Below are 26,139 nucleotides of genomic sequence, written 5' to 3' on the forward strand. Positions count from 1 at the left end.
TCCTCATATCTAAGAGCAAGAACATTTTGGCATCACCCCACTCTCATGTACAGGGATAAATCTGTGTTTAAAGATACCTGTCCACTCAAATTTGGGCACAGAGATCTTTTTCCTTTTATCATTATATCTGATTATATCATTCACTGATGTGTGCATTCATTCAACCACCGTGTCTGTGCCAGTCACTACGCTAGAGAACTCAGGTGTCTCAGAGCCTCAGTGTTCCTGGATATAATGGTAACCGTTCCTGGGCAAGTCCCAGACCAAAAGCATGGCTGGACATAATGAAACTTTCCTGATTTCTGTCTTCAGCTGAGACTTCACAGCTGCTGGACAATCCCTTTCAGAATGCCTGGAGGTTCCCTAGTGAACTCCCTCCAGCAGCTGTTTCAATGACCACTCTCTTCAAACACACCCTTCTACTCCCTGCTCTCTCTTTCCTAGGGATAAATCAAGACTGTCATATGTGAGCATCCTCACCGTCCTTCAGAACTGCTATTATCTTCTCATCCTTATTCAAGACACATGAGCAGCAGGGGAAGCACCGGATTCTAGTCAGGACCATGGTCAGAAGCAACACCTAGGCTGGGCTAGGGGACAGGTGGCGTAGGGACAGTGAGCATGGGAACTGGCCTCTGAAAGCTGGAACAACTCAAATTCTTTCAGGGTACACCATTGACCCAAACTGGGAAAGTCCCTGCCCAGCAGGCTGGAAAGAGTAATTGGTGGTGTCTACCACACCCTTGGCGAGAGCCACCAACCACAAACATCAGAGCCCATAGATATCACTTGTTGATAAGCAGCCACTTTGACTTCCCTTTCCCTGTTCCCTCTTCAGTCCTGTCCTGCATTTACTTGTTCTCACCTTCCTGGATTCAAACCCCTGCCCTCAAGCCCCAACCTCTCTCTCACCTCTAACCCCTCTCACACTTGACTTCTTCCCCTGCCTTTCTTTGTATTTGGACCATCCATCACTCTCCGACACATCCAGCTGAGGCTGTACTCCCATTCTTAACATCTGATATTTTTGTAGTTGAGGACCTCAACCCCTGTCCAGGGTCAGTGCCTCCCCTCTTTAGGGCAGGACACCTCCCAGGGACTGAGGGTGTGTGTACTCGCACATGTGCATGTGCTGGGATTGTTTTAGGTCACTGGCAGGAAGCAGCTGATGGGCTGTAGGATGGCAGACCCAGAGGGACGATCTGGACAAGAGCACAGGAGCTGGGAGGCAGGGACCCAGACACTGCACCTGGTGCAAGTCATTACCTGAGGCAGAAGCATAGGGAGCCTCATCTGCTGTGTGGCTGGATCAGGATGGGTCCAGAGTTTGGCCAGAATCGGGGAGGATACGTAGCCTGCACTTGGGGGTAAAGTGTGGGGACTGAAAGACTGGGTGGGACAGAAACTGGAACTCCAGTAAGGAATAAGCACACAGGTTTTGGCTTCTTACAGACCCATGCTTAACGCCAGCTCTGTTATTTACTAGCCATGTGGCCTTGGGCAAGTTCTTAACTTTGCGGGCTGGCTTCACTATCTGGGTATATAAGGCTAGGGCATGCTAAGTGTTAAAAAAAAAAAAAAAAGAAAAAGCTATTATTATTTTCCTTCCTCTTCCATATATTTCTTTTAAAAACTTCCCTCCTTCTTCCTGTCTATCTCTATTCCAGAATTCCATTTTCCAGTTTCTTTTTTTTTCTTTAATAATAATATTTTTATTGTATTATGTTAGTCACCATACAGTACATCCCTGGCTTCTGATGTAAAGTTCGATGATTCATTAGTTGCACATAATACCCAGTGCACCATGCAATACATGCCCTCCTTAATACCCATTTTCCAGTTTCAAGATGACTACTTCCCCTGCGTCCTGTCCATCTGTCTGTCTGTCTGTCTCCCTCCCCTGGATGATCCCCAGGAACTGCTGCATCACCTGTCCCCTTTCCTCCGGTGTCTCAGACGCTACCCCCGCATCCCCCCCACACACACCTTTCCTTCCATGTTTACCTGGTCACAGTCTCAACTGTCCTGCAAACCCCTCACTTGTCTCTGCTTCCCTATCACTTGTGGCCCTTTTATTTTCATGCACTTACTTTATGTTTTACTTTTTTACTTTTTAGGGACAGCTTTATTATTCATGCTCTACAACTGCTCATTTGAGTCTGATCACTAGAAGCCACGGATGGCCCCTCCCAGCCCTCCTGGCCTGGCTTTTCTGCTGCCTTTGACACCTTGACCACCCTCTACTCCTGCTCCCACCCCCTGCTCCATGCTATCCCTGCTCAGTCCTGCTCTGTCCCTGGGAGGCTGTCCCTCTGGACTCCATCGCCCCAGGTCCTGGCCCCCTGACTTACTACTAGGACTAGCCAAAGGGAGCTATTGGCAGGGGGTTGGCGGTTAGGAGGAGAAATAAGTTGGGATATTTCTTTTCCCCTACTCCCTCTGTGTCTGCCATGCCTCAGGAAGTGGCTGCTTTCCTCTGTGGCCACAGCTCTGATAGGTGGTCCCTCTTCCACAGCTCTAGATCTCACTTGGCTCCAGTAACATAATTCTCTCTTTTGCTCTTTCAAGTGGGGGTGTTCACAGCTCCCTATCTTTGGATGCATCGCCATCCTTTGGTGGCCCCTAATTCCCACTCCTCTGTGGGAACCCTGTTAAAGTGATCGCAATTGAACCCTTTTGTATGTGTCCACCTGTTCCTGGAACAGAACTTGGTCTGTAATTCCCTACCACCTTCCCGGAGTTCCTTTCACTCTTACAGGGGGAATGGGAGACTGGAGTCCTCTTCCCAGGGGCACATTCATTTATCCCACCTATTTTCCAAGCTCCTACCATACGCCAGGCACCATGTAGGTGCTAGGAAGGTGCTATAAATGAAGGAAGCACCCCGTCTCTTCCCAGATGTGGCAGTGGTGCTGATATTGTAAATCTGCAGTGGTGGGATTTTAAGCCAATTCTCTGGGTTCAGGGAGTGAAAGGAGACCCTCAAATGAGTCATCTGAGAGAGTTTGGGACATTTCTGGTCATCTCAGCCAGAAAGGCACATTTGGGCTTCTGTTCTGAGTGTGAGTTGAGAAGTCAGGATGCCCACCAGGGTAAAAATGGGGGCCCAGGCTTGGACCACAAAGATCTGCCAACTGAAGTTTGGTCTTGTCATGGCCAGAAGCATAATGCCCTAAAAACAAAAGAGGATTATTGGAAAATTGCAGTCTAATGAAAAGAAAGAAAACAGTTCCTCCAGAGAGGGGCTGATGCCCACCCCCAGCACTGAGTGGACCCCACATGTGGCACTGTCTCCCTGCCATGCCCTGGCCTGAGCCAGGTCACAAGTCCTTCCTTCTATACCCAGAGCATGCTGGGCAATCAGGGATCAACAAGGATATAAATCCTGAGGCCAACGTGCAGCTAGATCAGCCGTTCCTGACATTATCTGACCATCAAACCATTTTAAAAGTACTCTAAATTTTGAGATAGCCACAGGAGCTCTGGAGTTATCATTTGTACCAGGGTTAGAATAGAAACCAAAAACAGTCCTAAAGACAAATTAGTTGCTGCAAAATTTGACAATTTTCCAAAACATTCCAAGCAGAATTTTTAAAATTACAATATAGAAAAATCAGATAATTTTTAAAGACCTAGTGTTGAAATTACAGCAAGATAAGACAATACTGAGTAAGTAGATGACATACATCAATGATGTCAACAGTTACTTGGTCAATACTTCTTAAGCAGTTGAAGCATCACACCTGCAAAGCCACAGGCAATTTACCCCCAGGGTCACCTGCCACACTTACGTAGGGCACAGATTCAAAGAGAGATTATTTCTATTATAATAACTATATAAAATGTGTTCAGCATTTTAGTAATCTTTTAAAAAACTATATTCAATTAAATTTTATGTGAAAAAATATATTAAAATGCACTCTAAAAAGGCAAAAGTTGTCCACAGTTCTACCACTCAAAACACAGGAATGTTTATTGAGTGCTTACTACGAGCTAGGCATTGTTCTAAACACCTTACGTGTGTTTCGTCATTATGTGTGAGGTAGGCAATATTATTGTTCCAGGCAACTGAGATCCAGGGACGTTAAATAACTTGCCTGAGGCCACACAGATAGCACAGATGGAAGTTAGGTTTAGATCCAAGTAGTGTGGCTCCAGAGCCAGTCCTCCTAATCTTACTGAAAGGAATTTTGCTCCATTCCTCTAACCTATTCCCCAGAGAGCATCACGACTGCTCTCTTGGTTTTTGTTCATCTAGCTTTTTTTGCTATGGTCACATACAGAGACACAAACATAAAGAAGCTCATGCTAGACATGTCATTTTGTGGCTTGCGTTTTTCATTTAATATATCTGGAACATTTTTCCATTTCAACAGATAGCTACATAATATTCCTTGGTGCGAATATAGCATAATTTCTTTAATCAGCCTTCCATTATTGGATATTAAAAGAGTTCCTAAGAGTTAACTCTTGCAACTTGTAACAAGCATAACTTGCTTTTCCTTACATTAAAATGTTTGGAGAAAATATATTACTAGCATGGATTATTTTCACGTGACACTTATTAATGTCTTTTAAAGCACTAATGTTCTGTGGAGCACTGGGAAGCGAATCTAGATAACTCACTAGCTTCAGTAAGCTTCGGCTTGCAATCCCCTCCTTCTGCACTCCAAGTCACGTAGCACAACCTGCTGTCACTCATCCCCCAGGCCCCCACATCTCCAAACCGTCCCCACAACTCAAATATCTCAGCCTAGAAGACAAGACCTAAAATAGCAGGAGCTAGAGAGATAGAGAGGATCCATACTTCTCCCCAGCTCATGCCTACCTTTTTTTTTTAATTTTTTTTATTATATTATGTTAGTCACCATACAGTACATCCCTGGTTTCTCATATAAAGTTCGATGATTCATTAGTTGCGTATAACACCCAGTGCACCATGCAATACGTGCCCTCCTTACTACCCATCACCAGTCTGTCCCATTCCCCCACCCTCCTCCCCTCTGAAGCCCTCAGTTTGTTTCTCAGAGTCCATAGTCTCCCATGCTTCAGTCCCCCTTCTGATTGCCCCCCTTTCTTTATCCCTTTCTTCCCCTACCGATCTTCCTAGTTCTTATGTTCCATAGATGAGAGAAATCTGACTTCTGAGTGTTTGCTTGAGGAGACATGATTCCTTCAGTGAAGACATTAATGACCACCAGGGGGTGGTCAAACTATTCAAGAGCTGGGAAAAACAGGGTGGAACAGAGTCTGACTGGGGAGGGGGCGGTGAGCCAGATGGTAGTTGCCAGCTACTGATGGCAAGATAAATGTGGACTCATGCGTTTCCTTGAAGCACAAAGTTTCAGATTGTTTTGATGACTTTTTGTTGGTGTCAGCCTGGGTTTCCTTGAAAGAAGCTTCTTGAAAGACAGGACCCTCACCAAAGTCCAGCTTGTGTATTTGTTATGCATATGACTGCCTCAGTAGGAGGGAAAAGGGATGTGTTTTGAGAAATCCAGTGAGGATTTGGAGGGGGGAGAGAAGCTCAGGCAGGAGAAGAGGCAGTAGCAGTTAGGAAAAGGCAAGGCAAGCCTAATTTTTGACCCTTGGGAAACTGCATTAAGATTTAGAATTTACATTAAGAACTTTTATTTCACCATGCCATCTGGGTGATAAATGAGAGGAGGGAGAGATCACTGATGATTGCATCGGAGGTTTTATGGGCCAGGCATGGAGGGGGCAAACTGTAACTTCCAGAACTCAGTCACTTGGCCACCTTTAACTGCAAGAAAGGTTGGACTGTAATCATCTAGGTATGTATTCAGGAAGAAATAATTTGGGCAACAACAACTTAACCTCTTTCAAGAGTCAAGGCCGGGAAATTACTTAACCTGTCTGTGCCTCAGTTTCCCCATCTTTAAAATGATGGGAGAGTACTTATCTTATGGGGATGTTTGAGCCATTAATGTACATAGAGGAATGTGGCTCATAAGAAGCACTCCATAATTGTTGCCTTACTAGCCTTAATCACTATGCCCAACCCTGAGCAGTGGCTGGCAGTCAGCAGACCCTTGTAAGTACTGTGTAATGACTACAACTCCAGGTATTCTAGTCTGAGTAAATCCTTTGGGTTTGGGCAGCTCATGAGGAACCTGATCCCTGGGATGGCTCATGGTGCTATAGCCAGAAAACCAAGCTGAAAAGACCCTGATGAAGATGGGCTCCCTCAGTGGGTATGTAGACTAAAATATAGACCAAGAGGCACTGTCAGGAGCCTAGAATCATGGAGGACCAGAGGTCAAATGAGCCCTTAGGTCAGTGCCAATGACCTTCTCAGAGCAAGGCCAGGTAGGGTGGGAGGTCTGAGTGCAGTAGTTGCCCGGCCTCTAGCAGTCAGATATGGGGAGCTGGAGGGCGGGGCAGAAACCTGAGGAGCTAAAGTGATGCTCAGAGCACCCTACTCTCCACCCCCTTCAACTAAGGGTTGTTCCTGAGTGTCCCCATGCAGCCACAGACTGGGGATAGAACCACATCCTCGGCACGGGGAACCTGGGATGTCACAAGTGACAAGCGCTTACCTCCTTTGCCTCCCTGAGGAAGACCTTGTCTTTGTACCCCAGCCTGCCAGACCTCAGACCACCTGCCCTTCTCCACTCCAACCCCTCTCCCTTTCTGGCGGTGAAGCAGCCTGACCCTCAGGTCCCATCCTGTAGGCAAGGTGGTGTCTCACTGTGATTGAGGGCAAGCTGAATGACAAAAACATTCACAAACAAGCTGCTTGGGCAAGAGGCGGTGAATTCCCTGTCCTCGGAAAGATTGAGGCAGACACTGCATGACTCACTGGGATTTTGCGGTTGGACTCCCTGGCAGTTGGATTTGATGATCTTTAAATGTTACCTTTGAGAAGTGATGAATTGGCAATTCAAGCAATCTTTCCCATGACATGGCAGGATGCCCCCCTCCGCCCCCGTGGCCTGGAGTTCCCACAGTTTGGAGTCACTCCTTTGGGGAGCCTAAAAAGGGGGGCTCTGTCTCCATAAGGGCCCTGTGCAAGTGTTCTAGGGCAAGGGGTAGCCTTCAGCCTGCTCTGCTTGAGATGCAGCTGGCAGAGTAGATGATAGATTCCATGGAAGGCAGAGGAACCAGGTCAGTTCTGGTGGAGCTGCAGGGAACACCATCAGGAAGGAAGTTCCCATGGCCCACCTTGACCAGCAAGGCCAAGGGTTAGGGGAGATCCCTGAGCAGCAGGCACTGCCCACGTCCTGTTAGAGTCATTTGTGAGAATCAAAATCGGAAGGTCAGGAAGGAGAGAAGGAACTGGTGTGGAGAGATAGAACTTCCCAGCCTAGCTTAGCAGCCCTGAGAGATAGTTGGGGAGGGGCTGTCATAAGGAGTGTTACCAAAGAGGAACTTGCACACTGTGTCAGGATTTCACAGCCCCTGGTCAGGAAGGAAGTGAGGGTCACAGAGTGGGGAGAAGATTGGGTCACTCGGAGGCACTGGGGTCCAGACCCTATCTAATTGGATTCTGCTCTAGTAGCCCTCCTCCCAGACCCTGGGGAAGGGAGCAGGTAGGTGTCCAGAAACCCCTTCTATAGGTCCCAGAGCCTGCCCATCACAGCCTTCACACTTAAAGTTTCTCCACTCTGGGGTGATAAAGATTTTCCTTTCCTCCTTCCTCCTCAACTCCCTTGTAAAAAGGGTGATCTTTTGCTGGTTTGGGACCACCTATGCCACACTGAAGCCCCCCCCCCCCCCCCCCNCCCCCCCCCCCCCCGCCCATCACTGGTAGAGCAGCCCTGTGCCTCACAGGTATTCTCTAAGTGCCATACTGCCCAGTGAAGTCTGTCTTTAGCTCTTGAGCTCCCTGTCCAGGGCATTCAGTCGACTTAGAGGGCTGGGGTCTGGTTCCAGCGATGCTGGCGTATTCCACAGCCAGAAGAGGGTCAGGCATGGGCTTCAGGTTGGGCTGGGTATTAACATAGATGGAGTCCTCACAGCCAAATTGGTTCAGGTGGGTAAGTGAGGCATAGCAGATGGCCCCAGTGTCCTCGTCAGAGCCCATCTGTTGATTGGAGCCCTGGGAATCAAAGAAGACAGATGTTCATTGTACAGAGCATAGTTGGGAGTGATCAGTGGCCCCCGGGGCTGCCCAGAGCTGGGTGGAGGACAAAGACAGGGATACGGTATGGAACAGAGTATGGACCATGCAGAGCCTCTGGGAATGGCTAAAGGCAGCATCACTGATTGATGTTTCAGAATAGACTAAGAAAGAGGATACATAGCACTGGCAACACCTGGCCCCTTGATAAAATCTCAGGCTCCACCTAAGATCTCTGAAGGCAGTCTCTGGGGGTGGGGCCCAGGAAATTCTGTTTGAACAGGTTCTCCAGGTGATTTTTATGCACAATCCAGTTTGAAGAGCATTGAGCTAGAAAAGCGCTTGGTAGGGATGCTATTTGTAAAGTTGATTCCAGCCTTACAGAGGGTTGAACCAGATGACTTTAGATACTCCCAATCCTGCCATTTTGCGGTTCCAGGAGTGTTAGGTCTTTAGACAAGACAGACATACCCAACGGCAATGGCCCGGTCCCCAGCTCCTGATGAGAGGGCATCTAGGGAGCCATGTTTTTTACCATGTGACCCCCATGCCCCTAGCGGACTGGACTGATGGCAGCCACACCATGAGATGGGGCCCCCCGCACTAACAGTTGACTCCTGTGGGGGTGAAAATCAAAAGCTGGGGCAGTCAACTTCTCTTTCTCTCTAAGAGGTTTGAATTGGGAAAGATGGGCCAAAGGGTGCATGCAGATGAGGCAACAGTAGCGTGAGGAGTCACGAGTGAGCCCAGGTCCAGAGTGAACAGAAACTACAATACAAGCTGGGAAGCTGAAAAAAAACAACACTGACAAACAAGATACCCAGGAAAGCTGAGATCGCCTCTGCCCTGGTGAGGGATCCTTCCTGTGCACAGTGCTCTGTTCCTTCTGGGCTGAGATGTTGTTATAGACATGGTGGGATTTGTCCTCACCTGTGAAGAAAAGAGTCCAGTTTGGGTCAGGGACCTCTCCCTAGGTCCTGTTCCCCTGGGAAGGAAGGGGTGCTGGAGGTCCCCACTGGACAGAGGGACTGAGTCTGGGTCCGGAAATCCCACACTGCCCTGGGGAGTTTGCCAGTGGCCAGCACGGAAGGGTGTCCAGGGATCAGACGGTAGTGCCAAGGAGCAAATCAGACTGGCGGCATGCAGCTAATTTGCATAAAACTGGTAAAGCTGAATCCATTCCAGGCACTGAAAGTTCCAAATTTAAACATCCACTTAAGTATAATCTATTTGTTGGTGAAGTTATCTATAAGGTTCAAAATTTTGGACCAGGAACCACAGTGAGAAACATTTTATCTTACTCCCACTATACAAACACACACACATTCTGTCTCTCCTAAAATAAAAGTCCAATGAAAAAATATTTATCCTTCCAATGTGCAAGCCATTGTGACATTTTGCTTTGCTATTTTATCTTATGAAAATCATATTGTGACCCACTAAATTGACTTCACATAGTTTGAAAAATATGTGTATTAAATTTTACAGCCCATGACTATTTTATGATTTTTATAGCTCGAAAAATTAAAATCATTGAGGTCCAACACAGTGCTGACCCGCTTCCACATGTCAGAGTTGTCAACAGACATGTCACTGGGTTATATGGTAAGTAAATACATAGCACGTATGTGCTGAGCAAACCAAACAACAAAAAACAAGGCAGGAATCATCCAAAGGCACTAACCTGATAAGCCTTGCACAAAATGCCGGTTATTTTACATGTGATCAGCGCTAAAAAAAAAAAAAAAAATTTACAACTTGGAAGATTAAAAAATCCTTTAATGCTTTTAGGAAGACAAAAATTTAAAACAGTAGTGACAATAAAAAACAATACTGTTGATCAGAAAAGGTTTTAGATAAATTTGTTTTAAAATCCTGTAAGAAGATGGCAAAATATACACTCCCAAATGGACTAGAACCCCCAGTTTTAGGCAAATTAGGCTTGGAGGCTGCTGACGTTGAGCCTCCGAAGAGAGCAATCTCTGACAAAGCAAGAGGACCTAGGGGGTCCTGACCACTTTGCCTCACAGGCCTCAGTTTCCTTGTTGGTAAAACAGGCACAGGAAGCCTTCTCCTCGGGCTTGTGGGCACGGGAGTATCATGGCCGAGCCCTGGCTGGTGTGCTCGAGCCGGCACTGGGGTTTCCCTTTCCCGGCGTCCTCCGGGATTTCCGGAAGTACAGGACCGTGAGGAGGGTGAGCGGCAGCAACAGGACAGCCACCGTCGAGCCGGGGACGATGAACTGCCAGCTGCCTTGGGGGCTTTGGAAGAAGGAACGACCAGCCAGGGGAGGAAAGTGGGAGCCAGCCTTCTGCCCAGAAGCCATCCCTCTCCCCATGCAGGTGGTCATGACAGCCTCCTGCTGAGCCGGCCAGGAGGCAGCCCCATAGTCAAGGGCTCTGCCATAAGCCATGCACGTCCGGCCGTGTCTGGGCTTGTTTCCTCCTCTGTGAAACGGGGATGTCTTTGCTCCTTTTCCCTTTCTGGCTGCTGTCCCCTAACTCGCCTCCCAGGGCCCTTGTTGCAGGGCCTGTACTCACCCTTCCCCGCATCCTGCCTTTAACTGTTCTTGGTCCCGGTTCCTCACCCCTGCCCGTGAGATGCACTCAGCTCTCAGAATACCGGTGCCCTGTGACCAACAGCACTGCCACATAATGAACACCTTGGAAGAGAAACTGTCTCAGGTCAAAGGCAGAACACAAAGGTCGGCTTCCTTACACCACAGCAGGATCCCAGGGAAGGTGCCTGGGATGTGTCAAGGGTCGAAGCCCTAAGCCCAGGAGGCAGCTATTTTAGGGACACCTCTCTGCCCCATGACCAGCACCATCTTGTTTCTGGGTATAATGCCTTGAAGCAAGGAACCAGGGTTTGTGAGAGCCCTGGGCTCCCATCACAGTGATGGTAGGTGGGGAAAGGGCAGGGGACGATGGAGACCAGAAGAAAACAGCTGTCGGGTTAGTCCCAGGCACCGGGGCCTGGGAACCATCAGGCAGGGGGAGAGAAGAAATCAGGCCACAGGTTGTAGGAACTACAGCGTGCGCCCTTCTCCTGGACCCCTATGGCTTTGGGATAGAGAAGGGCTGGAAGAGGGGAGAGGCAAAGGAGACAGCCCTGGTCATGTCCCTGGCATTGGGCCAGGCCCAATCCCACCTCATCCGCACAGCCACTCTGTACGATGGTGGTTGCCAACTGTGGCTGCTTGTGTCCCCCAAGGCAAACTTGGCAATGTCTGGAGAACTTTGGGTTTGGTTGTCACAACTGGGTGGGGTGGGGGAGGACTGCGCTGTTGCTATCTAACGGGTAGGGGCCAGGAATGCTCCAAAGACTCTACAGTGTTACAGTTCATCACACATCAATGGTGCCAAAGGCAAGCAACCCTGCTGTAAGGTGACCATGTCATTGGCCCCACTCTGCAGATGAAAAAACTGAGGTTTAAAGAGGTGAAGTGACCTGGTGCAAACAGTTTGACTCCCATGTCATCCCCTGAGAGCCAGTTAGCCATGCAGACATGGTAGCTGGAGGCATGGCACAGGTGGCCGTGGGTGGGAAGAAGCAGAGGGTGGAGAAGACAGGGAGGGAGGTGACAGTACCTGTCAGTGACAGGGCTGGGGGCAGAGGTCGAGGCTGTGGTCCCCCTGGTGCTCCTGGTGGTAGGCAGGGTTGAAGCTGTAAGAGACGACAATGAGGGGAGCGCTTCCATGTGTCTGCCCCACATTCCAGGCTCCCCACTTCTAGCCCTTGGCCCTGGGGAGGAGGAGCCCACACAGGGCCCTGGGCCAAGGGAGGACTCTGAAAAGCACCATATGCCCAGCAAACAAGGGGAGGCGTTACTCTCTGCAGAGTATGCACACAGTCAAGTGCTCCAGTGCGAGTGGCTTTAGGCTGGGATCACACTGTCACTGGGAGATTGGGTATATTGCACAGTCTCTTCTGTTTTCATTGTTCATGACCATGTCATGCACCCTCAACCTATAATGTGTCCCACCCACCAGCCCACCCCCATTTTTATCTCTTCTGGATCAATTCCTGCTCACTCACAAGACCCAAGTGGTATCACCTCCTCTGGGGAGTCCTCCAGGAGAATCCATATCACTGCTCTCTCCAGCAACCTGGTCGCCCTCTTCACTGGGCCGCCATCCAACATGCTTCCATCACGCCACCTACCACCCACCATCCTAACCCTTCATTTATGTGTCAGCCTTGAGTGCAGGGGTCGGGAGGGGGCGCTGTGGGTTCCTCCAGCACAGGATAGGGTCTCAAGGTGTTTGATTCCCCTTCCAGAGTGCAGCCCCTGCCCTACATGGAGTGGACAGTGAGCCATGGCTTGAATGGTGACAGACCAAGAGCTGACCAGGGTCCTCTGGGTACCCAGCTCACCGAATGGCTGAGCAGGCTTGGTGGCTGGGTGGGGGTCAGGGAAGATGCTATTCAAGCCCTGGCCATCACAGGGAACCACAGGAGGGCTTTGCAAGTCAGAGGTTTTCAGGAAAAACACCTGGGGCCTCAGTCAGGAGTACCACCCAGCTTCCCACCTGAGGCTTAAGGTCTCTCGACCCTAAGGAGCAGGTCCAGGGTGAGGACCCGGGCTCTCTGAGCCCTTGGCCGCTATACCGCCCTGTCTCACCCCCAAAGTTTCACGTCTGCCTCACTAACTGGCTGTCTCCTGTCTCCCCACATTTCTTAACCCACCCAGCTACGGACAGCTCAAGCACAACCCTTTGAGAGAAGGCTAGGGGTTAGGGCCAGGTGTCAGGATGCCCAGGAATGGCCCAATCAGCCAGTCTTGCTCAAACCTGAGGAGGCCTTACAGTCATTACAAATCAACGGACGAGTCTTGTTTGTAACAACAAAGATGTTCAGAGAAACGCATGTGATGGGAAAGGAAGAACCAAGCGAGCCAGCAGGTCTGAGTTCTGGTGCTCAGTCTGCCCTTCACCAGCAGTGACCTTGGGCAAGGGGCTCCAGTTTTCGGCTGTGAGGGCACCAAAGACAATTATTTTGGAGTCCTTCCTAGCTCTAAGATCTGTGATTCAGGAAGCCTGAGCACCACACAAAGAAGGGAAAGAACTCACCCCGAGACACCACCAGACGGACGTTTTCGTGAATAAAGATCCAGGGGGATTTGTAGGTTCCACAGGAATACGATCCAGAGTCTTCTACCCGGAGCTCGGTCATGGTGACGAGGAAGTAGCCCTGCTGACGTTACCCTGAGTGGAGTTTCGAGGCTGCTGGAGCAGCCCTGGGAGCCTGGGGGAGGTGACCAACAGGTCACAGGAACGTCCCGGTACCTGCCTGCACCAGACTTTCACCGGGTTTGAGCCTTGCTGGGCCTGGTATGGGCACTTCACGGAGACTGACCCCCCTTCCAGTTGATGCAGCGACTCTGACTTCTGCTCCCACGAGCCTGAAAATACACTCTCACGTCAGGGAGCCATTCCTCAGGTACTGCGGGGCTGGCGCATGGGCGCCTCGCTCCTCAGAATGTGCCCCAGACACAGGGGCCTCTGGCCACAGCCCACCCTGCGTTGCACTTTCATGCCCGCCCGCCTCACCTGGCCATCTCCCCCTCCTCTTGCCCCGTTCCCTCCCTCCGCCCTCCTCGTCACCTGAGGCCAGGAGCACCAGCAGGACAGGTGGCAACAGGCGTGTGGCCTCCCAGGCCATGGGCCCTCTTCTTGAGCTGGGGTGGGAACAGGGAAGCCCTGGGGAGAGGGAGCCAGAGCTGGGGCACAAGGGTGGGGATTCCGCCCAGCTGCTTTCGCTTGTCCACTTGTTGGGGAAAAAGAGCTGAGGAAGGCCAAGTCCTCCAGGGGGGCAGCGGGAGGCCTGGGAGGAGGGGAGCTCTTGGCCTGTAGGCGGGCCCCTCCTGCTGCAGGTGCTGCTCGTGGACCCGGTCCAGTCTCAGCGCTGAGGCCCCAGGGAAGTCTGAGGCTTCTGCCAGCTCTCTTGTGCCGGCGTCTTCCTCCTTGTCGCACTGGGGTCAGGATGTAGAAAGCTGTAAAAGTCCCGGAAGAAACTCTGGTGAAACCAGAACCTATTTCTCCTTTCTTCTTCTCTCCTCTATCCTACCACTTCCTCCCGGGCCCAAGTACCTCCTCTCCACCCAAGTGAAAAGCCCCGACTGAAGGACAGTGACAGAGTTAGGGGACCCTTTGGAGATGCCCAGTGGCCCGAGACTTCCTGCCCAGGTCCGTCTGGGAGCTGGGGAGCTCTGTGAGGATTGGAGGGACAGAGGAGAAAGGAGAGGGAGAGTCATTTCCAGGAATGGAGGTGCAGGCCATACTGCTGGCAAGGGTGGGAGAGAGTGAAGCTGGGGACATCATCGGTGGGGACGGGGTTGGGGGGGAACATAGATGCAGAAGGACGGGAGGCTGGCGGGGGGAGGTCTCCTCCAGGTCACCACATGTCCCCAAGCTCCCAGCCTGCCATAATCACTCCGTAAGCATTTGTCAAAAGACCACAGTAATCAAGCACATTTTCAGGGATAATTGTCATTAGAAGAACTACAGAAAAACTATCATCACAGGCTCTTTACAACCAAGAAAGGAGAAAACCCTGGAAAAATGCAGTGTGGCAGGTCGGGTTTGTGGGGCGCAGACCCTGAGGTAGAGATTAGCACAGGAGGCCTAAAGTGCCTGGGGACCAAGCCGGGAAGAGAAGGACAGGAAGCAGGACAGGCCAACAGGAAGCTCAGGCCAGGGTGTGCAGAGTTCTGAGGACAGGATGCTCTCTCCGGGATGGCAAGGGGCTGCTGGGGCTTCAGACCCTGCGGCAGCTGGTGAGGGGTGCGGGTGGCAGGCCATCCCGGGGGTAGGGACCTGGCTCTCTGCAGCTGGCGCAGCCCCCATAGGGGGCCGGCAGATGAGGCCTTCCTCTCTCACTGCTCCCAGCAGTGGGGCAAGAAGAGCTTCAGCCTGAAGAAGCAGCAGCCTCAACTCGGTTTGATGCAGCCGTGTGGGAGATCCTAAGGCGTGCTTTCTGACCTCCCCGTGGGGGCGTGTGTGTCCCACGGTGACAGATCTGTCTGCCATGCTCTGCAGAGCAAACCCACCTCAGCGCTGGGTTTTCTTTAGGTGGCTTGCCCTCGGTCACAACAGGAAGCCCTTCACAGGTGTGTCCCATCGTCACAGCCCGCTATTCAGGAAGCTTTGTGGCCCTACCCACTAAAGGCCCAGCAGCCCCGGCCTGTCTGATACCCCCACCTGCCCTGCGCCTCCCTGCCCTCCGTCTGCCAGGGCTCTGGGTCCTCCTGCCGCCCCAGGGAGAGGAGAAGGAACAGGAAGGAGCAAATGAAACACTGGGGCTTTGAGGAAAATGTCCCAGAGCACTGGAGGTCCAGAGAGGCCACCCGGGCCCATCAGAGCAGGAGAGCTGGGGAAGGGGGTCTGGACCCCTTTCTCAGCACCCTGTGTCCTTACTGTGGAGTTCATGTGGGGGCAGGTTCCGTGGGTGGACACCTCATGCAGGCTCACCCCATTCCAGGAGCCCCTCATCCTGGGCAAAGAGGGATGGTAGGTCTCCTAAAAGCTTCCCTGCCTAGCTTCAGGGCACAGCCAACGGTCTCTGCCTGGGTCCAGCGCCCACCACCCAGGGTCTGGCCATGTGCCCCTCTGCCCTCCCTGGCCCCTTCCAATTGAAAGCAAAACAGAGAAATAGAGTCCAAAGGTCTTCAACGCAGACAAAGCCCACCAGAGCTGGAGGAGGGCTTGAGGACCAGCAATCACGAGGCTTTTACTCAGGTGCGTGAGGTTCAAGTTACTCCATTTTATCCTGAAAGCAGCCTTGAGAGGTAGGAGTTAGTGCCCCCTTTCACAAGAGAGGAAAATGAGACCCACTAGGGTTAGTGGCTCGCACAGTGTTACAGAGACCGGGGGCCTCACTGGGTCACAGTCCTGAGCCCTCTGCTGCTCTCCCACAGGACATCCTGTTCTCAGACGAGGCAGGGCTGTCAGTGTGCTGTTGTAGGATCTCGAATGGAGGGGGCTCTTAGGGAGCTATTTTCTCCCAGGGAAATTAAGCCCCCTCCTAGTTAGACACCAAGGTTGTGGCCACACCCTCCTGGTAGGGAGGATGGATTTCACTGTGTGTGTGTGTGTGTGTGTGTGTGTGTGTGTGTGTGTGTGTGTCCTAGCACCAGGCTTGTCAGTTCCTCAATGGGAGTCTCTCCTCTAGTGCCCTCCCCTGGACATAGGAAAGAGGTGCCTTCTCCTTGCTGTCCCCCAGGATTGCCTCCTGCCCGTTCCTCTCTCCCCACATCCATTCTGGAGTGGCCCCCTTGCTACCCATCAAGGCCGAGCTGTGTCATTCTCCTGAGAGCAGAGATGTCACATTGATCCCTAGGTGCTTATTCCCCTGCTCCACGAGACAAAGCTAGCCCATATTCTCCAGTCTTCACTGTGGAAGAGGCGAAGTCTGAGCCAGGAGCCCCTGAAGCAGAGGCCAGACTCCTAGGGCCACTGGGCCCCCCACGAGGCTCCTTGGCTCCGTCCCCTCACCCCTACCCCACCCAGGCATTCCTCCAGGCTGTGCTCTGCTCCAAGCTGTCCTTCCTGGGTCATAAGTAGCTCCTCTCTTCCCAGGGGACGATGAGTCCGGGGGCGGGGGGAAAGGTGGGCCATCTACTTTCTCTGAGCCGTGGCCTCTCCTGCAGTGGACTCTGGAGGGCCCTCAGTCTCCTGTGGAAGTTCAGACCTGGAGCTGGGAACCAGGGGAGGAGCCCTGAGTGCAGCCTCTGCACACCAGTCTGGGGACACACTGGTCTGAAGCCAAGGGGCTCTGGGGGACCTGGTCACAGCTTTCTCTGGGGGGCCGGCCAACAGCTAGCACCAGTGGGAGGGTCCCTCCCAAGACTTGAGGGACAAGCAGCTGCGGTCAGGGCAGGGCACATCCAGAGGCCCATCAGAGGACACAGGGCCCCGAGGGTGGGGGCTTGGACCACTCTGGGGTCCCCTGCTGCCAACACCACTGTGGACCTCCAGCTCTTAGTTGTGGGTCCTTCCCCTCCAGGGCGGGGCCCTTGAGACACTGGATGCCTCTGGCACTCTTTCTTCCCCACGCACATGGGGAAGCTTGAGGGGAGCAGAGGGAAGCTGAGGACACAGGGTTCTGGATGGGGAGAAGGCAGCTGTCTACCTGTCTGCTCCCCTCTGCTCCATAGCAAGGGGTCCCAGGACCTGAGCTCTCTGTGTACAGCACCATCGGGGCTCCCCCGCCACCTAGCTGGGACCCAGGGCTCTGTGGCTCTGAGCAGAATCCCCTCGGTGGCTTCCCCTGGTGTTTTCTGCCTGGTACCCCCAACTCTGGGGGCTGCCCCAGGTTCCCAGCAGCCCCAGGGGACTGAGCAGGTGAAGAGCAGCCTCCGGTTCTGGGGAGGCCTGAGTCCAGCCTTGAGCAAGTTCTCTGCCCACAGCCTCAGCCCAGACACGTCTCCATCTTCATCCTCCTCTGGCCTCCAAAGGCCCCTCCAGGAGGAGCTCACGTACTCCATAGTTAAGTGGTCTCAGACCAAGCAGGCTTCCACGGAGGCTCCAGTCTTCCAAGTGGATCCCTCCAGGGACTAGCAGGATCATTGCACACCCTGTAGCCTGGAAGGACAAGGACAGAGTTGAAGAGGGGCAGGGCTCCTGCTCTCTCCTCCTCCCATGATCCTGGGCCAGTCTGTCCCCTCTTCCGGTTCTACCCTCTCCTTCCTGCCTGGTTGGCCCCGGAGGGTCATGCCATGCTGTTCCTGCCTGCCCACCTTCCACCCACCCTCCTCCCTCGCCTGGGTGCCAAGTAGTCCTTGTGGCTGGATGCAGGTGAGGACATACCGCCTGGGGACAGAGTGTGTCGAGCCCCAGTACTCTGCCCTCAGGAAGCTGGGAGGGTGACTGTACTCACTTCCCATGTGTTTCTTCTTCCAGAACCCATAAACCAGGATCAACATCACAAACAACAGCAGGAAGATCAGCAACCCCGGGAGCACAACGTGGTATGAATCCTGGTGCCTGAGGGGACGGGGAGAGCGGGCAGGAGGTGAGCATCCAGTTATCCCCACCCTGACCCACGACTTCCTGCATGCCACGAGAGAAGCCTGAACCTGCAGAAATCCTCACAGCCCTGGTGGGGTGATTGCCTCCCTTCCTTGGGGACCCAGCTGTGGCAGGAGGAAGTGAAGAGCTCAGAGGCCAGGGGAAGAAGTCCCAAGTGGAGGGAGGCATCTCTCCCCTTTAGCACCTCCCCTCCGTTGTTCCCCCAAACCTGCTCATCGCTGAAGATGAGGACTCTAAGAGACCCCCATTTGTGACAGGAGAGACTGAGAGTCTTGCTCTCCCCATATGAGAGCCTCTCCCCATGGCCCTTCCCTCCTTTGTCCTCTGAAACAGATGCGGTAGATGCTTGGCCTGTATCCCCTTGCCCGTAGACCACTTTGTGTGCACCAGCCCTCAGCACCTCCAGCCAAACTATTTTTCAGCCTGAGGACTTTCTCCTGTTACTACAGCTCTCCTTGCCACCCTTGGCAGGCAGCCCTCAACTGATGACCAACACTGGTGTATTGATACCCCAGCTCCCACGCCCTTCAGCTGGGAGTCTGATCCTGGGCCCCAGAGCCTCCCCTGGGCTTGAGCTCGGCTACCCACAGTGGTGACCAGCTTGATTAGGTTCTCTACCAACTGCTTCCCTGTCTCCCTTCCCCATGCTTTTCCAGTACTCCTAGTCCCAGAGGCTGCTTCTGGGGGAGCCCAAATTAAAGCATCCATTTCCCACTTCCTACCCCCAAGCCACATCCTTGTCCTGCCCCTAACTTCTCATCTCCATCCACAGACTTTTATGCTGACCCATCCCCAACCCTCAATTCTCACTGCCGTCCTTTATGTCACATCTCCATCCTGGCATCTGGCCTCCTTCCCACCTCCCATTCAGCAGCAGGCCAGACCGACTTCCTGAACAGGAAAGCTCTGCTGTAACATCTGCACCTTGAGGTCCATTCAGGCACCAAGAACTCTTGCCGTATCTGGTCAAAAGTCATCCAAGCCCAGGACCCACGGGTACCTGATCGGGGATAACTTGTTGAGGAGAGATCCGCTGGTGTGGCACATTCCCGTGGTGGGCAATCTGGTGTGCAGGTGCCCAGCCCTGGCAGAGATGGCTGCTAGGCCAGCAGAGGAGGCTCTGGCATCGCTGGGAGACACAGTTGCTGTCTGGGACTCCACGGTCCTCCTGGGCCCCGTGGTAGGAGGGCCAGTGCCGGTGAAGCTGAAGCCTGTCACGGAGGTCAGTCTGATGGACTCTGAGGCAGTGGGGGGCACAAGTCTGGTCAAAGTGAGGAGGCCAGGTGTGAACACTGTCATGCTGGTGGTGAAAGGGGCATCAGGGCCTGAGGTGGGGGCTAGGCCCGATGTGACAACAATTCCACTCTTGAGGATATTGGCCAGCTGTCTAAAAGGAGTGCTTCTCCTGGTCGTGGAGGCTAGGGGGCCAGAGAGGGAGGAACGTTAGATTGAGTCGGGGGCTTTGCTAATGGGAGCAGATCCTCATCTCCCCTCCTTGACCCAGGACCCAGGACTTTGCTCTACTGTGTGACCAGATGTGGGTTTGTCAGGGAGAAGAAGTAGGCCCAGTAAAGAAGGAAGAGACTCTCACAGTTTCTTTAGCCCTCCCTGTCAGGCCAACTCCCCTCCCTGTCCCCATCTCTCTAGTGGCTTCCAGACCCTCCTCATTCCTGTGTGCCAAAGAGATTTCTTCACTATGATGTTGAACAGAGACTTTTCCAGGTGCTCCATAATTGGTAACCAGGGTCCTCAAATGAGGACAAGGGAAGCATTGAAGGCCCACATTCCAAAGGATGCCTCCAAAAGCAGGGTCAGATGCTCTTCTTAGGAGCTTATGAAGAGATACCGGCTCCCATCATCCATCCCCTCAGCCTTTTACCTCCTATTTTCTATGAGGCTGGTGTTTGGATGGTGGAAGAGGACAGGGTTGTAGGAAGTGTGAGGTCCCATCTGGGGCAGTGTGGTAGAATCTATCTCCACAGAGAACAAGAGAAGTGGAGACAGATAGTGCGGGAAAGAGAGGGCTGGCACAGGCTGCTGCATCTCGTGACTGCATGGCAAGAACACACCCCTGAGGACCAAAAGGCCACCATGGAAGGTACCCGTCTTTCTAGGCAAGGCAAGTCAGAACAAGCGGCATTGGTGAAAGTGGGGATAGGGGAAGAGGCTGACCTGGAGCCAGACCTCCCACATCATCCTAGTCAGCAGTGGGGAGACCTCAAAGACCCTTCAGAGAACTCAAGTGTAGATGCCTTGGGAGAGCCAGCATTTAGACACCCACCTTACAGACGATCGATCACGAAGGGCTGGGTAGGAAAGAGTAACACCCAACAGAGAGAGAACTATGGTGGGCAGTGAAATCACACAACCTCTTCCCTTTCTTCATTCCTGCCTCAGTGCACCAGGGGTTTGGGAGGAGAAGGCAGGACGAGGTCACTGAGAAGAACCCCACCTGCCCCACTCACTCAGCCGAGATGAAGGAGAGGGAGTTAGGCAGCAGCCTATCCTCTTCCCTATTCTGGGTGGCTTGGGCCATAACATGTGGTCTTTAAAAAGGAGTAGAAGAGAATATATTGCTAGAAGGTTTGAGTTTCTAATGCGCTGTGGATTTTTTATTTCCTAATAACTGAAAAGGTCTGCAAAGTTGGAATCTCCCCAAATGGTCTTTAAAAGGTAGACCATGGGATTTGACAATGGGGGGTGAGGGGGATATGCAAAGAGAGAAACAAAACCATTTCATTTTTGTATCCCTGCAAATTAAGACTTCAGTACACTTGGTTTCAACTATTCCCTGGGTCTGAAGCAGGACTGGAGAGGGGGAATGAGATTTGGGCCCACATCCTGGAAAGAGCAGTTGCCCTGGCTCAGTCACAACAGAAGAGGGGGATGCAGGTGGGTCAGGAGAATGGGGAATGGTGGGTAACTCATGTCATCATCATTGGCTGCTTTTTTCAGGTTCTCTTGATGGTTTCTCACTCTTTCCTATCGTATAAATGTGGGAGGACTTCCGGGGTTGGCCCTTCTCTCTTTTTCTACCCTGAAGGGAGAAGTTTTACATCCCCTTGATTTTTTAACAGCTTTTTTGAGATATTATTCACATTCCATATAAAATACCCATTTGTAGCACCAAATCCAACGACCTTTAGTATATTCACAGTCAGGCAGCCACCATCACAGTCAATTTTAGAATATATGCATCATCTCCAAAAGAAATCCGCACCCTTTAGCTATTACCCTCTACCTCCCCCTTCCTTTCCCCCAGCCTAAGCAACAACTAAACCTCTTTCTGTCTGTGTAGATTTCTCGAATCCCCGAGACTTTAAACTATCTTCACAGAGGATCGCCTGGGTGGCTCAGTTGGTTAAGTGTCTGACTATGGCTCAGGTCCTGATCTCAGGGTCGTGGGATGGAGCCCCTGGTCCTTCTGGCTCCCTGCTCAGCGGGGAGTCTGCTTCTCCCTCTCCCTCTGCCCCTACCCTCCCCCACTCATGCTCACTGTCTCTCTCTCACACAAATAAATGGATAAAAAAACTTTAAAAAACAAATAAAACTGAAGTATCTTCATAGAGATACTTCCAAGTATATTCCCAGCTCTGACCTCTCACCTGAGCTCCAGGCTGATATATTCACTGCTGCTCCATTTGCCCACCTAGGGTTCTAGGGGGTGTCTTAAACTTAACATGACAAAGTACAGCTCTTGATTTTTCTCCTCCAAACTAGCTCCCCACCAGAGTTACCCTACCCAATAAATGATGTTGTCATGCACCTTGCTGATGGAATAGAAAACCTTAGAGTAAATCTTGATTCCTCCCTTTTGTTCACCTCCTATATAACCTCCAAAGTGTACAGGGTGGGCAGGAAGTCTGAACATCACAGATTTTAACCCTTCCACTTCTCTGCACCTCCAGGGCCCACGTCCTACTTTAAGACACTGTCATTCTCAGACCACTCACCGTGGTCTCTCTGCCTATCTCTTACCCTTCCACTATCCATCCTCCACACAGCAGCCATTATAATCTTAAAGACAAGCCACAACATACCCCTGTAAACTCTCTGATAGCTTCCTCTTGTACTAAGAATAAAACTCAAGCTCCACATCATAGACTTTAGGGCTGCTGTTTGACTTTCCAACCTCATCTCCTGCCATTGTACCCCACACTTAATATGGGGCAGCTACAGAGCCCCGCCTTATACAAGCCCAGCCCTTTCTCACCTCAGGGCCTCTGCACATGCAGTTCTCCCCGCCTGGAATACAAAGCACCCACATTTCAACAGGACTAGAAATCTCTCTTCACGCAGGGCTCTGCTTGATGTCATCTGCTCAGGGAGGTCTCTCTGATCTCCGGCGCTACAATAGCTCCCCCCACCACTGAGTTACTTTCTAGTTTGTCGCACGGCTTGATTTTCTTAAGAACATTTCTTGTTATCTACAATTATTGGTCTGATGATGTGCAATTGCCTGTCATCTCTCTTAGGGTAGGACTGTGTCCAGTCCCTGGCCCAGAATCAGGACTCAATGAATATATATTGAACAGATGATGGAATAAAAACAAAGCACACGGAGCCCAGCCCTAAGTTTGAATCTCGTCTCTGCCACTTGCTAGCTCTGTGACCCTGGACCAAGTCAGATCCACAGAGGGCTTTTTAGACCTCATTTTCTTCATTGGGAAAGTGGGGGACAATAATGCCCATGAAGATGTCAGTAAAACCCTGTAGCACAACACTCCCATTGGTGGGTTATTCTTCTCACTACCTCTGCTGCGAGTGGAGTACGGGGCAGGGAGGACACCCCTACCCTCCCAGTGCCCTGGCAGGCCTGCTCACCTGGAGACACTTCCAGCAGGAAGCCCATCAGGGGGTACAGGGTCCCGGAGCTGTTGCGCATGCACCAGTACCGGCCGGAGTCCTGGCGCCTGAGGGTCCCCATGGTGATCTTGACCACCCTGGCCTTGGCGTCGTCCTGCAGCAGGTAGCGCGGCCCTTGCACCCAGCCCCGGGTGAATCCAGGCTCACACCTCTTCCTCCTGATTTTGCACCATACCTTGCCCTCCACGTGGTTTTTGCGGCTCTTGTAGGAGCACTGCACAGACAGAGTCTCCCCTTCAAAGTGCTGCACTTTAGTGTATACGCTCTCGGCTGGGGCACCTGGGGAGACACTGCTGGTGAGCAAGGTCTGGTGAGAAAGGGGAAGGAGGCATCTCGAAGGTCAGGGTGAGGGGAGAGGAGGCGGATACTGCCCTGCTGTCATGCAACTCAGAGTTTCAGGGAGAAACAAAGCCCTACACTGAAAGAACTCCCCCCCCCGCCCCGCGCCCCGCCATCTGATTAGAGGAGATGCACAGGCCCTGCTAAAAGCAAGCTCCCAGTCTGAGGAGGGAGACACAGGCCACTCCCTCAGGGAGCTTCCAGTCTATTGGAGTAGACAGTAGCCCTGTCTACTGGGAGTTCCCAAACTGATGAGGAGACGTGCCCTTGGGGAGTTCTAGGATGAAGATATAGGGCTAGCCCTCAGGGAACTCCCAGTCTGATGGTGGAGACACCAGCACAGCCCTCAGGGAGCCCCCAGGCTAATGGAGGAAACTCAGCCCTTACACTCAGGGAGCTGCAACTGACACAGCCCCTTTTTTCACAGTATTTTCTAGCCCAATGGAAAGTAATAGCCCCATCTTCAGGGTCTTGTGGGAAAGACCCAAGTCTTGTCCTCAGTGAGAGAGATACACAGACAAAAACAGAAGTCACAAAGGTATGAAATCCCAGAGCACAAACAATTTAGATAGAGAAGAAAAACCAAAATTTGAAAAAATTAAGAGTAGTTATTTATTTCACAAATAAGTTCATCATAGTTATCTTTTAAATAGCGAGTTGTTGTAGTTCGTTTTAGGTGCTATTTCATTTTAAAACACTCTAGTTGCATAAAACCCAGGGACTAAAAATGCCCAAACATGCTTCTAAATTCCCAATGGAGTGCAAACTGAAGAACTGTACAATTATTCACTCTTCGTCCACAGTCTGTTACAGTCTCCACCTAGAAATAAGATGTGGTCTGTGCATTTCACAATCCATGGCTGGTGGGGAGAGAGTAGAACTAGGGGTGGGGGTGGGGAATCAGGGGACAGGGAGAGGGACAAAACTGTGATGGGCTCCCTCCACTCCACTGCCCACCATAAGCTCATCACTTACTCCTCTCACAGCCCGCGGAGCCTGCCGTCAACACACACACACACGTTTCTCCCCAGCAGGACAGAGTGAAGAGCACACATTTTGGAGTCTAAATAAATATGGGTAAAAACCCTGGTTCCACCATTGACTGTGTAAGTAGACCCCATAAGTCTCTGTTTCTCATCTGTCTCAGGTTGGCTGCGGGAACTGGGCCCCAGGACAGTGCCTGGAAGGTAGCTGGTGTTCCACGTGCTTCCTTTTCTCAAATGCAGGGTGTTCCAGGCTTCTCCAGTGGAGCCCAGAGCTGTGATGGCCAAGGACCCCGCACACGACAGGAGCTGTCTACCTGCTTCCAAGCCAGCTGCACTGGAGCTGAGGCTTGGGGTAAGGTATCACCCGCTCTGGGCATCCCTTTGTCCCACACAAACCAAACAGAATGACCCAACTCAGTGATTTGGTGGGTGGGAGGTTTGGGGACCCCAGGATTGCTCCGTACAGGAGACACACTTCTGCCCTGGCAGAGGGAGGAGGCTCTCTAAGAGAAGTGCGGGGTGGGGTGCCCTCGGGAAGGGTCTGTGTTCATTTGTGCCCACCTTCCACTCCCTCACAGGCAGTGGTCAGAACTGAACAGGAAGGGGTGACTTGCTGGCCATGGCAGTCAGGGAGGCAGGAGTGGGGGAGGCCCCCTCAGGGAGCATTTAGTAGCTACAGGGGTGAGCGAGGCCTTCAAGGATGGCTTCCCCTCAGGACAGGAGGATGGGGACAGGGGGTAGTGGCACAAGCCACTTAGCCAGTTAAAACACACACACGTGATGCAACAATTCTTGTAAGAACCAAGCAGGGCTTTCTCGACAAGGGACGGAGGCTTTTTGTGTAAGGAAATTGAGTGTCCATGGTCAGAGGTCCTGACCAAGCCTCGCAGATGAAGGAGCCCAACCAGAGAGGGTTCAGAGCTTTATCTTAGTTTGTGAGTCCTGTGTTAGCTTTGCCGGGGGCCAGATAGTGGGATGCGACCTTCTTACTGGTTAGGAGCCGCTAGGTCAGCCCCATCTCCTCTCCCTTCTCCTCCAACCCCACAAGGCATGAAACAAGATTATTGGGCAAGGAAAAGTAGGGAGGGAGAGTCCAGAAAAAGGCATTTCCTCCCGCCTAGGACAGCTCCTCTGCCCTCTCACCTGAGACAGGGCCCTGTAGCCACAGCAGCAGCAGCAGGAAGGCGGGAGCCATGACTCCATCCAGCTGGGGGCAGTCACAGGCCAGCAGGGGGCCAGGACACCTCGAATCCAGGGTTAGGGGCCCAGGCCAATGCAGGATGTGCCACTTAGGTCTGCCAGGGAAGGACCTGGCCTTCCGAAAGTGCAGTTGCCCATTTAGGGAAGTGAGGACGTTGTGTGACCCACTGTGATCGGCAGACCGCAGGGCCCACAGAGCCTATGGAGGGCGGTGCTGGCTGCTGTCTACGCCCTCTTCCCCGAACTTCAGGCACATGTGGCTGCTCCACCCAGTCTGCCCCCCGCCCCCAGCCCAGGGAGGGCTGTCAGAGTCAGAAGACTTCCCGTCCTCTGGCCGGTGGGGATGCCTCCTAGCCGGAAACAGGGGATTGGTGTAGGGGGCTGGGGGGTGAGTTTTCTGGACCCTCAGCTACAGACTCCCTGGGATTCCCAGGGCTCCGAGACCCACGGGTAGGGGCTTGGGGCTGGAGCAGGGCACCTCGGATCCTAGGTTTTCGCCAACACACATTCGCAAGGAGGTTCTTTTAGACTCCATTCATTCATTCCCTCAGGCCTCACTGATGCGCACTGATGGGCCCTGTCGTTCCTGCCAATTGCTGGCGGGTCAGAACAGCCCCTCTCGCTCACACTGGCG

General features: G+C 52.4%; 1 protein-coding gene across 4 annotated transcripts; it reads right to left on the bottom strand.

The window, feature by feature from the left end:
• Positions 1-6,403: 6,403 nt before the first annotated feature.
• On the bottom strand, positions 6,404-25,695 carry TREML2 (triggering receptor expressed on myeloid cells like 2). Of its 4 annotated transcripts, none has more exons than XM_034647890.1 (11): positions 25,449-25,695; positions 22,939-23,259; positions 19,115-19,532; positions 17,963-18,069; positions 13,690-17,667; positions 13,156-13,330; positions 11,674-11,749; positions 10,624-10,745; positions 9,768-9,814; positions 8,904-9,013; positions 6,404-8,062 (listed from the first exon to the last, which is right to left on the bottom strand). In XM_034647890.1, exons 1-5 carry the CDS (start codon positions 25,498-25,500, stop codon positions 17,573-17,575), a joined length of 993 nt encoding a protein of 330 aa, XP_034503781.1. In that variant the 5' UTR covers positions 25,501-25,695; the 3' UTR covers positions 6,404-8,062; positions 8,904-9,013; positions 9,768-9,814; positions 10,624-10,745; positions 11,674-11,749; positions 13,156-13,330; positions 13,690-17,572. The 4 variants fall into 4 exon arrangements, with proteins under 4 accessions (XP_034503781.1, XP_011236121.1, XP_034503782.1 ...); XM_011237819.3 differs by having other exon boundaries at positions 13,156-13,487; XM_034647891.1 differs by having other exon boundaries at positions 8,893-9,013; positions 13,156-13,487.
• Between the last annotated feature and the right edge of the window lie 444 nt (positions 25,696-26,139).

This window comes from Ailuropoda melanoleuca, chromosome 19, assembly GCF_002007445.2.
Source record: "Ailuropoda melanoleuca isolate Jingjing chromosome 19, ASM200744v2, whole genome shotgun sequence".
Lineage (NCBI taxonomy): Eukaryota > Metazoa > Chordata > Mammalia > Carnivora > Ursidae > Ailuropoda > Ailuropoda melanoleuca.

Bases quoted from the DNA above. Each gene is read 5' to 3' on its own strand.
- TREML2 (XM_034647890.1), bottom strand. From the start codon at position 25,500: ATGGCTCCCGCCTTCCTGCTGCTGCTGCTGTGGCTACAGGGCCCTGTC. The intron at 19,533-22,938 runs GTGAGCAGGCCT...CTGGCCCCCTAG, and splicing joins CCTGCTGGAAGTGTCTCCAG to CCTCCACGACCAGGAGAAGC. The intron at 18,070-19,114 runs GTACCCGTGGGT...CCGTCCCCTCAG, and splicing joins AACAAGTTATCCCCGATCAG to GCACCAGGATTCATACCACG.